General features: G+C 48.8%; 1 protein-coding gene across 1 annotated transcript in view; it reads right to left on the bottom strand.

Moving 5' to 3' along the window:
* The window catches only part of MIGA2 (mitoguardin 2), a 38,912-nt gene extending 27,899 nt beyond the window's left edge, over positions 1-11,013 (bottom strand). The window contains exons 1-3 of the mRNA XM_060250534.1: positions 10,889-11,013; positions 4,730-4,961; positions 1,691-1,901 (exon numbers count right to left, since the gene is read on the bottom strand). Of these exons, the coding sequence (XP_060106517.1) occupies positions 1,691-1,901; positions 4,730-4,825 (307 nt within the window). The 5' untranslated portion in view covers positions 4,826-4,961; positions 10,889-11,013. The remainder of the gene's footprint in view (positions 1-1,690; positions 1,902-4,729; positions 4,962-10,888) is intronic.
* Between the last annotated feature and the right edge of the window lie 1,032 nt (positions 11,014-12,045).

Genomic DNA, 12,045 nt, shown 5'->3' with positions numbered 1-12,045 from the left:
AAATACCTCCTACCCTCCCCCCCCAATAAATCTGCTGTGGCGTAAGCTCCTGTGCGTCAGACAGGAGATGAGTTGCCGCTCAGTGGCAGAGGAAAGTCTGGGGTTCTGTCCCAGGCGTTTCCAGTTAAAAGACTGCAGGCCCTAGGAAGGTCTTCTCTGTGCCTGGGAGCTTTGGAGAACCACAGGCACTCAGATCGGACAACAGGGAATGAGATGGACCAATGGCCTGGCTCGATATAAAACATCTTCACAGGCACGTATTCGGCGAGCAGAGGCAAACCAGGTGGGTAGCTGGGTTGGTCTGAAGCAACAGAATAAAGTTCAGTGGCACCTTTAAGACCAACCAAGTTTTATTCAAGGTATGAGCCTCGTTACCCTGAATAAGACTTTGTTGGTCTAAAAGGTGCCTCCGGGCTCGAACTTTATTTCATAGGCAAACCGCCAATGCTAAGTACATTTCTCTGGGAGTAAGCCCCACTGAATAAAAAGGGACTTATTTCTGAGTAAACATGCACAGGCTCACACTGCAAGTGACTTACCATGTTTCAGAGACTGGTTAAAAACAATAAAGTGGGAAAACAGAGATTAGATGGGTAATGAGAGTTAAGAGGAAAACTTCTGTCTCAAAAAGCTACTAAACAAAGCATGGTTCTCTAGAGGGGAAGAGATGCAGTCTACCAGTTATGTGTGCATGCGTGCGTGCCTCGAAATCATGGCTGACCTCTGCCAACCCCTCCTGGGGTTTAGACATTCAGAGAGGGGAATGTCTTTATTGCCTGCCCATGCATCCCAGCCCTGGAATTCCTTGGAAGTCTCCTGGCCACATACTTGCACTTTTCTCGAGGAAAGTCTGAGGTCCTGCTTAGCTTCTGAGATCTGGCTTGTCTGAACTATCCAGGTCAAAGCAGAGTACACCACATACTTTGAACAGAGGTCCCACATTCAGTTTTTGACTTCTCCAGCTAATGGATTTCAGGTAAGAGGCTCCTGGGAAAGGCCTTGCTCAGCCTGAAGCTACAGAGAACTGCAGCCAGTCAGAGCAGGTTATGTCAGATCTCGGAAGTGAAGCAGGGTCGACTCTGGCAAGTACTTGGATGGGAGACCTCCTTGGAATACTGGAGCTGGGAGGCAGGGGCAGGCTCTACTCAGCTGCCTCTCTGCCTCCATGCCCTCAGTAAGGGTCAGTCACCAGAGGTCTCCATGACTTCCAGGTGCGCATACACAATCATACACACGCACACATAAAAATTACAAAAAAACACACCAAAAAACACAAATTGTATCACCATCTTACTGTGATTCCAAATAGTCCTCCAATTTGTTCATCACTCCTAATAAGGATACGATTGTGATGAAGCCAAACTTGACCTCCAGCTCCCTAGATTGGACAACTCAGACTTCAGTTATGGATTGGGAGAGGGGATACTGGAGGTACAGGCAGTGTGCCTTTACTTTTTGCCAGGGGTGGAATTCTAGCAGGAGCTCCTTTGCATATTAGGCCACACCCCCGTGATGTAGCCAATCCTCCGAGAGCTTACAAAAGAGAGCTTCGTAAGCTCTTGGAGGATTGGCTCCATCAGGGGTGTGTGGCCTAATATGCAAAGGAGCTCCTGCTAGAATCCCACCCCTGTCCTGCTTACACCCACCACAACAAACAGCGACAGAATTTGTTTTCCGTTACATAACCAACCTTTCTTCACCGAGGGGACCCTCCGTGTTGGCAAGATGGGGACCGGCACCATCCCGGCCTTTGCACCCGACTTCTCTGGGGCGATCTGTTTCTTCCGACGTCGGCGGCGCTTCAGCTGGTGAGCCGCAAGGGCCAAAGCGACCGTTCCGAGCGCGGTGGCAAACAGCACTTTCCGTAGGCCCGGGGAGAGCCGCAGCTGAGAGAAGGCAGACTTTAAAGGGAGAGGGGCATTGGTGGTGGAGAGGGAGAGAAGAACATTAGCGACCTGACGGCTGTGCTGTTGCAACCAGCTGTCAAGTCTCCGACTATCTTCAATGATAACAATTCTCCATTTCTTTAGGATTCGCGTTTATTGTAAGACAGGAGAGGACCACCGGCAAAGCCAGTGACGAAATTAAGGTGGGAGGCTGGGGAAGGCAAAATATATATGGAAGCAGTTAGCCGTTACATGCACGCCGAGTTTCCTGGCGCGAGAGAAGTTCAAAATAAGTTGTTACAAAGCAGACATTCTCGCACTATGAAATTCGTTGGCACGACATTCTAACGGATAGTGATGACCTTGAGAGACCGAGACTGTTAGAAGGCCCACATACTTTCGTTTCCCAGCCGCATAGCAGGCGTTTCAGAACAGCGACGAGACGGAATACAGCACTAGCGTGGCAAGACACCACCCTTTTAAGTCAGAGGGCTTTCGCTGTATGGACACAAGAAGCCGTGCCTTTGCATCATTGGCCCAACTAGCCCAGGACGGCCTGCTGGGATTGGCTGCAGCCACTCAGGGTCTCAGCCCAGCAGTGAACGTGTGTGTGAGAAGCATTTTTATTTTACTGTCAAGTCACAGCTGACTTAGCGCAACCTCCTAGGGTTTCCCAGGCAAGAGATGAGCAGAGGCGCTTCACCACTGCCCATCTCCGCATAGCGACCCCTGGGCTTCCTTGCTGGTCTCCCATCCAAGCCCTAAGCACGCCTGAGTCACTGCCCTGGTTAGGTTCTGAGTTGTGAGGAGATTAGGCTTGCCTGAGCCTTACGGGTCAGGGAAGCATTTGAGGGTTTGCAAAAACCAAAATGTTATGCAGATGGGCTTCCTTTCCCATTTCCCGGGGAGGGAAGGGAAGTCCAGCCTGGGGCTCAAAAGGCCTTCCATCTTATAGGCGGGGGTGGCCCAACTCGCTTAACGTAAGAGCCTCACAGAATAAACATCCAGATGTTTGAGAGCTGTATGACATGATTGGCATCAGACGTTTGAGAGCAGGCAGGCAAATAGATTGGGGAAGGAAGGAGAGGTGGAAAGAAAGCAACTTTAAATGTGTTCTCCAAGCCGCCGGCTGGCTTGGCTCGGAGAAGTGATTTAAAGAGAGAAATGCCTTCTCCAGGCCAGCCAACGGGACAGTGGGGGCTTTGAGAGCCACACAATATGTGTGGAAGAGCCACAGTTTGGCCACCCCTGCTGTAGAGCCTTTGTTCACCATTGCCGTTATAGGCTCCGATTTTAACCTTCGAAGAGTTTCACGCCACCAACGAACCAGAACTTTCTGTACAATGTACTGGATTGGATCCCACAGATGTGCTACACTAGTGGAGGTTCTTTCTTCCAGCAGAAGGAGCCCAAGTATCTTGTACCGGGAGAAGGCTCCTGTGCTAGCAGACGGGATCCGCAAGATCCCATCTGCTTTCTTTAGAGGAACACCAAGCCATGGCTGCCTGTGTGATCTCAGCCACACACAAGCAGCGCTCCGACCATGGGGACACACTAGGAAAATGAGCTGGCGTAATGAAGTAACTGAGCTCCAAATCCCTGTTTCAAATTTCACCTCCGCCACAGATTCCCTGAGTAGTGACCCAGCCCCTCTCAGCTTCAGTTCCCCCAACTGCAATATGGAGGCAGCGTCTACCTTACAGGGTTGTTGTAAGCCAGGGTCATTTTCTAGAAAAAGAGGTGCCCGAGCTCATTAGCACAACTCATTTGCATCTGCCACAAACCCCTGACATCACCGGAAGGTGGACTCAATTATATCACTTCAGCATCTACTTTAAAATGCTTCTTGAATTACAATAGCCATAATAAAACCTTACCCCCTTCATACTTTTTAAATTACTTTCTCCTATGTAGCATGAAGATTTCCGTCCGTCTGCTTCATATGTTTTGGTTATTTTCCCATTTTTTTGTGGGGAAAATATTAGAAAGTTTGTCAAATCTTAAGAGTTCAGCAAAATTCTCACAGGGGGTTTGAACAGTGCAAGTTTTTTTTGGGCGGGAGGGGAGAGAAGAAAGAACACAATACTATTTAGAGCGTGTCAAAGTCATTTGTTGCAAGGGCCGGTTCTGACATAAATGAGACCTTGTTGGGCTGGGCCATGTCGGGCCAGGCCGATTAGGTTGCAGAGATATAAACTTTATAAAGGACACAGATAAACACAAAACATTTTTTAAAAAAAATTAAAATAAAACACGCTTAAAACATTAGCACTTGTTGGTCTCGAAGGTGCTTTTTTTGTATCTCTCCCATGGGATCCAGGGAATGGGGCAAAAGAAGTTCTGGCTCTTTCCTTCCTTCCCCAGGGGCCAGGAGGGGGGGGAACCTCAGCCAATAGAAGGAAAAGAGGCTTGGCTCAGTAGTTCTGCTGTGCAATTGAGAGAGCCTGGCAAAGCAAGCTCTCCCTCCCCCGTTCCGCTCCAAGGGAAGAGCCTCAGCCAATGGAGAAAACTTTGCTCTGTAGCTCCTGTGCAATTGAGCAAGCCTTGCAAAGCAAGCTGTTATACAGAGGGAAGCAAGAGAGAGGGAAAAGGAAGCAGATGACAGCCAATTGCTCGGGGGCCTGATAGGAGCCTTCCGAGGGCCTGATTCAGCCCCCGGGCTGCATGTTTGACACCCCTGATTTAGAGGTTCCAGAGATCTGCTCCTGTGAGCTCCTGCCCAAAATGAGGCCTGGTGGTAAGGATTACAAGACCACATGACAACAGTTAGTTAGGCCCTTAAAAAAAAAAGCTATGGATGATTACGATAAATGCCAGATGCAGCTCCATGAAGTCCTTTTTACCTGACCAAACGTACTGTAGAGAAACACCGGGATCTCCGCTACAGTCATGGCCAGAGCTTGGATAATCGACATTCCCTCGGTTCTGCGAAACGCCATTTTGGAAGGAGGTTCTCAGCATTGGCCGGCGTTCATGGAAAGTGCACTCGCTCCGGAAAATTCACCAGGAAGAACAACTTTCTTTCAATGCGTGCCTCAGGATTCCACAGGCGGTCTGCATCAGAGAATCTCCTTGCTGCACAAAAGGGGAGGAAGGAGAATGGAAGATAAGCCAAGGCAAAAAATTAATACAATCAACACTGTTTGCGGGGTAGGGGACATAGTTTATGCATAGCATGCCCTCCCAAAAGCATTATGATTTATTTTAAAAATAGTGGGACAATTGTAATGGTGAATTTTTTTTTAATACATTTATAAATAGAAATTGTTAACAAACAAAAAGCCATTCAGGATAATACCCAAGGGTCAACAGCATCCTGTTTCCCACAGTGCCCAGCCAGGTAAGAGGCTATTGGAAAATCCACAAGAGAGAGCCAGTTTGGTGTAGGTGTTAAGTGCACGGACTCTTATCTGGGAGAACGGTTTGATTCCCCACTCCTCTGCATGCAGCTGCTGGAATAGCCTTGGGTCAGCCATAACTGGCAGAGGTTGTCCTTGAAAGGGCAGCTGCTGTGAGAGCTCTCTCAGCCCCAAGTACCTCACGGTGTCTGTTGTGGGGGAGGAAGGGAAAGGAGATTGTGAGCTGCTCTGAGATTCAGGGTGGAGGGCGGAATATAAATCCAACGTCGTCTTCTTCACAAACAGCATATGAAGGCTACAGCCCTCCCTGTCTGGCACTTGCCTCTCCCAAAGCTGGTTTTCGGAAGTACCCAGCCTTTGAACCTAGAGCAGGGGGTGGCCAAACGAGCTTAACGTAAGAGCCACACAGAGTACATGTCAGATGTTTGAGAGCCGCAAGACATGAAGATCAGACGTTTGAGAGCTGCAAGATACGAATGTCAGGTGTCTGAGAGCCTCAAGGAAGGAAAGGTGGCAACTTCACCGCCGGCTGGCTTGGGTAAGTGATTTAAAGAGCCACATGCCATCTCTTGACAGGGTGTTGGGGGCTTTGAGGGCTGCACAATGTGTGTGAAAGAGCCATATGTGGCTCCCGAGCAACAGTTTGGCCACCCTGGACCTAGAAGTTCCGTTCAGTCACCTTGGCTCAGTCCCACCCTAGAACACAGCAAGCCAGAGAATTGTCCTCATACATAACGCAGTCAAACAGAGGATAGAGATGTAAGGGGATAGCCAAGCTGAAATAACAGCATCTAACATAATCTGAAACCTACAGTAAGTTTATATATATATATATATATATATATATATATATATATATATATATATATATGTTCCTCCTAGTCAGTAAGTGCCAAGTTACAAGCACACAGCAGTTGCCATAATAAGTGGACAGGGCTATGGACAGCCCGTTTTCTGTCCTATCAGAGAGGACGAATCTAAAACGCACAGCATTGTTACACTGTCTGTTGAAGGAGAAAGCATCAAGAATGTGACCTCTAAAACGCAGGCACAGAGAATGAATCAGGCTTACTTCCCTTGCAGTGGTGGTAAAACGGCATCCGGACTGGACTACTTCAGACCGCTCACATCCACTCGAACGCTCCTCCATTAACAAAAATTAACGTTTCTGCATGTAGAACGTGAGGATGTCACTGAGGCTAGGCTACACTCCACCCTGACATGCTAGCTTTCAGTCTGCGGGGATATATTTATTTGCATTAAAATGTGAGGGATATGAGTCATTGGTATCTGACTTCAGGGTATCTGACTTCAATAGTCTCATAAAGGCCTGCATCCGCCCAGCGGAGAAGCAGGCCAGAAGGGGTGCGGACTCACACACAGTCAGGAAATGTCTGGGGACATTGGAGGGTAGAACGAGAAGACTTCGAGGGTGGACCCAGGAGCACGACTGAACTCCAAAGGGAGTTCTGGACATCATATTTAAAGGGACCATGCTCCTTTTAAATGCCTTCACTGGAAATAATGGAGGATGGGGGAGGGCTTCTTTTGGGGCTCATAGAATTGGACCCCCCCCCCCGTCCAATCTTTTTGAAACTTGGGAGTTTTGGGGGGTGAGGCACCAGATGCTATTCTGAAAATGGAGGGCCTCTACTTCAAAAAACAACGCCCCCCCCAAAGCACCAGATACCCACAAATCAAGTCTCTGTCATATCCTATGGGGACCAGTCTCCATAGGGAATAATGGAGTGCCCAGCAGACATTCAGCCCACCCACCCTGCTTTCTGATAACTCTGAATTGGGGGGAGGGCCTCCAAACCAGGGCATCCCCTGCCCCCAACTGGGGATTGGCAACCCTAGGGGTACAATGCCACATAGGCCCAAAGCAGCCATTTTCTCCAGAGGAGCTGATCTCTGTCAATCATAATCTGAGGTGATCCTCAGGCCACACTTGGAGCCTGGCATGCGTCTCTAGCAGTCCTGTCTGAACTATAAACTGATAAAAGAAACTGGCAAATGTTGTGTTTGGAAGGGCGGTTATACACCATTGAGAATCATTTTCTGAGCAAAAGTTCATTTGTTTGCCACAACAGTCATGCTCCTTGCAACAGACCTTTGAAGAAGAAGATGATGATAATGGATTTATATGCCGCCCTCCACTCCGAAGAGTCTCAGAGCAGCTCACAATCTCCTTTACCTTCCTCCCCCACAACAAACACCCTGTGAGGTAGATGAAGATATTGGATTTATATCCCGCCCTCCACTCCGCAGAGTCTCAGAGCGGCTCACAATCTCCTTTACCCCCCCCCCACCACAGACCCCTGTGAGGTAGATGAAGATATTGGATTTATATCCCGCCCTCCACTCCGAAGAGTCTCAGAGCGGCTCACAATCTCCTTTCCCTTCCTCCACCACAACAGACACCCTGTGAGGTAGATGAAGATATTGGATTTATATCCCGCCCTCCACTCCGAAGAGTCTCAGAGCGGCTCACAATCTCCTTTCCCTTCCTCCACCACAACAGACACCCTGTGAGGTAGATGAAGATATTGGATTTATATCCCGCCCTCCACTCCGGAGAGTCTCAGAGCGGCTCACAATCTCCTTTCTCTTCCTCCCCCACAACAGACACCCTGTGAGGTAGATGAAGATATTGGATTTATATCCCGCCCTCCACTCCAAAGAGTCTCAGAGCGGCTCACAATCTCCTTTACCTTCTTCCCCCACAACAGACACCCTGTGAGGTAGATGAAGATACTGGATTTATATCCCGCCCTCCAGTCTGAAGAGTCTCAGAGCGGCTCACAATCTCCTTTACCTTCCTCCCCCACAACAGACACCCTGTGAGGTAGATGAAGATATTGGATTTATATCCCGCCCTCCACTCCGAAGAGTCTCAGAGCGGCTCACAATCTCCTTTCCCTTCCTCCACCACAACAGACACCCTGTGAGGTAGATGAAGATATTGGATTTATATCCCGCCCTCCACTCCGGAGAGTCTCAGAGCGGCTCACAATCTCCTTTCTCTTCCTCCCCCACAACAGACACCCTGTGAGGTAGATGAAGATATTGGATTTATATCCCGCCCTCCACTCCAAAGAGTCTCAGAGCGGCTCACAATCTCCTTTACCTTCTTCCCCCACAACAGACACCCTGTGAGGTAGATGAAGATACTGGATTTATATCCCGCCCTCCACTCCGAGAGTCTCAGAGCGGCTCACAATCTCCTTTACCTTCCTCCCCCACAACAGACACCCTCTGAGGTAGATGAAGATATTGGATTTATATCCCGCCCTCCACTCCAAAGAGTCTCAGAGCGGCTCACAATCTCCTTTCCCTTCCTCCCCCACAACAGACACCCTGTGAGGTAGATGAAGATATTGGATTTATATCCTGCCCTCCACTCCAAAGAGTCTCAGAGCGGCTCACAATCTCCTTTCCCTTGCTCCCCCACAACAGACACCCTGTGAGGTAGATGAAGATACTGGATTTATATCCCGCCGTCCACTCCAAAGAGTCTCAGAGCGGCTCACAATCTCCTTTCCCTTCCTCCCCCACAACAGACACCCTGCAAGGTAGATGAAGATATTGGATTTATATCCCACCCTCCACTCCGAAGAGTCTCAGAGCAGCTCACAATCTCCTTTCCCTTCCTCCCCCACAACAGACACCCTGTGAGGTAGATGAAGATACTGGATTTATATCCCGCCCTCCACTCCAAAGAGTCTCAGAGCGGCTCACAATCTCCTTTCCCTTCCTCCCCCACAACAGACACCCTGCAAGGTAGATGAAGATATTGGATTTATATCCCACCCTCCACTCCGAAGAGTCTCAGAGCGGCTCACAATCTCCTTTCCCTTCCTCCCCCACAACAGACACCCTGTGAGGTAGATGAAGATACTGGATTTATATCCCGCCCTCCACTCCAAAGAGTCTCAGAGCGGCTCACAATCTCCTTTCCCTTCCTCCCCCACAACAGACACCCTGCAAGGTAGATGAAGATATTGGATTTATATCCCACCCTCCACTCCGAAGAGTCTCAGAGCGGCTCTCACAGCAGCTGCCCTTTGGAAGTGTAAGAACAGAGAAACCATGTTGGATCAGGCCAGTGGCCCATCCAGTCCAACACTCTGTGTCCCACAGTGGCCAAAAAAAACCCAGGTGCCATCAGGAGGTCCATCAGTGGGGCCAGGACACTAGAAGCCCCTCCCACTGTCGCCCCTCCCAAGCACCAAGTGTGCTCTCTTTCCATCTAGAACATTTTCGACGGAAAGAGAGCATACTGCTCACTGTACCTGATCCCTCGTCTGATGAAGTGTGCTTGGAGCACACGAAAGTTTACATTCTGAATAAAACTTTGTTGGTCTTAAAGGTGCCACTTGACTCCTAGGTCGACATACTAACCACTGCACCACACTATTGAGATATATTTGGTTAATGCAGTGTTTGCCCAGTCACAGAAGCACAGCACTGAGTGCCGTAAATAAATCTCCCGAGAAGTGTATTGCAAAAAAGGTACACTTACATTTATTCAAGTAGATCTAGCTCACATTCAGGTTGAAGGAAAGCACAGAGGACCATCTAATCTAAAGAGTGCTTTCCCTATCACAAATTACCAGTCTGTCTGGCATCATAAGCGTGGGAGTAGAAGGGCATTGCACCTACAGGAAAGATCTGCAGAGACGTGTGTCTCCCTGGGAGGCCATGTGCAGTGAGAGAGAGGAGGAGTCAGAGGGCAGCTCCCAGGTTAAAACAAAGAGAGGCATCCTGTTCAAGGAGCACCCTTAGAGCGATGTAGCGCCCCCAATGTCCAGGCATGTCAAGTCAATCACACTGGCTCTTACACTGTCTCAGCCTGGAGATTTCATTGAGCTATTAGAGCCAGTCACCATTATTAGACTAATTCTCTGTGACTGTCCCTTTGCAAACTAGGGCCTTATGGTCACATCTTGTTGTGGCAGCAAGGCAACATCTTCCCCTTGTTATCTGAGCCCCAGCATCTAGGATTCAGAGATAAACTACCTCTGAACATGGAGGTTCCATTCACATGGTTAACAGCTATTAAGAGATCAAATGACTGGGTATCTGCCCAACAGCTTTTAACACCAGCAGCACATAGCAGGGCAGCAAGGTCACAACTTTCCTGCGTTTTTTGCGCCCCACAGCAATCCACATTCAAAGGTAGACCACTTCTGACGCTGGAGGATCCCTTGAGCTGTTGTAGGTAATAGTTGTATTTTAACTGGGTGGGCGGGAAGAGAAATCATCAAAAGCTCAGGACAGCTTTATCATGCAGGACAGCTCTGTTTTCCCGAAGATGGGATGCATAACGCAGATCAGACGAGATCACAGAGCTATAAGCCGCTTTCAGCATGAAGATATGGGGCAGCTCGCTTTCCTCCACAGGCCGCCCCCCATGCGGGTGAGACTGGCATAGCAAGAGGCAAGTGGAACCCAAACAGCAAGACTGCACACCTTGCAGCCAAGGATTACCCCAAGTGCCTACCCAAAGATTACTCCCCTGCTGTCTCTACAAATTTAAAGGTCATGGCACCCCCACACTCGCTAATGGAACAGGCCAAAGCTCGCCAACCGGCCTGGATCATACCACCTTCGTCACAACAGGAGGGAAGCCTCTCTCACCGTGCATCCGCGCTCCATGGCTTCGGAAGGGCAGCGTCTCCTTTCCGGCTCGATCGCAATCTCACAGCCTAACCAACTGCTGCCGTTAGGGGGCGGAGCGTCGCTGCGAGGCTGTCCATTGCCAGCCTTTTTGACCAATTAAAACTGCAGTTGAAGGCACGCTCGGACCAACCGGCGCTCTTCCTCGGCAGTTTCGCTTGCCGCAACAAAATCGAGTGTGGTTGAGCGACAACGGAGTGGTTAAAGCGGAGAGGGAGCTTCAGACCTGATTGGTTCAGGCTGACCGATAAAAGGGAAAGGGCGTGGCTTCTCTTAAAGGGGCAATGTTTCCCATGCCTAGTGAGATGGAGCTCACCTTTCTTTGGTGATAAATCAGAGACAGTCAGGGAAAAATTGTCTTTCCCTTAGAAAGCCGGTGTGACATCGTGGTTAGGGCGCCAGAGTAGAAGCTGGGAGACCCAGGTTCAAATGCGCACTCTCTGCCATGAGCTTGCTGGGTGACCTTGCGCCAGTCACACGCTTCTAAGCCTGACCTACCTCACAGGGTTGTTGTGAAGCTAAAACAGAAGAGAACGAAGTGAGCTGCTTTGCTTAGAGAGAAAGGTGGGGTATGAGTGAAGTAAATAAATAAAGTTACGCTTGGATCCTCTAGCTGAGAAAACCCTTTCCCCTTCAGCGTTATTTTAATTGTTATTTTAATTTTTAAAATGTAGTTGAATATGTTTATATACGATATCACAGCCACGAGGCCCCCTCCCTATATTTTTAGTAGATGATGGATACAGGACATTTAATATTAAGTTTAAAAACTATATAGAACTAAAGAGATGGATGGATGGATGATAATGATGGACAGACAGACAGACTCCCCCCTAAAATTACTGTGAGCCTCTTTGGGAGTTAATGTCTAAATGAAAATGGGATATATAATTAATAATAAGTAGCATTACTATGTTTAATTTCTGTTTGTGATAAAGCAGAGGTCCCTCCCCAAACCTCCCCACACTCCACCTACAAATTTCCAGGAATGCCCCATCCCCAGAGTTGCCAACTCTTGAATAGAGCACAGGTTTGCATACTGAAGGCAAGGAACAATTTCCTAGTATCGCCAGTTTAAAAAATAAAGCATTTCAGGTAGCACTGGCTTGGCTTTTGAA

This window comes from Heteronotia binoei, chromosome 12 (assembly GCF_032191835.1).
Source record: "Heteronotia binoei isolate CCM8104 ecotype False Entrance Well chromosome 12, APGP_CSIRO_Hbin_v1, whole genome shotgun sequence".
In the NCBI taxonomy this organism is placed as follows: Eukaryota; Metazoa; Chordata; class Lepidosauria; order Squamata; family Gekkonidae; genus Heteronotia; species Heteronotia binoei.
The sequence above is the reverse complement of the archived record's forward strand: the minus strand, read 5'-3'. Positions and strand labels throughout refer to the sequence as shown.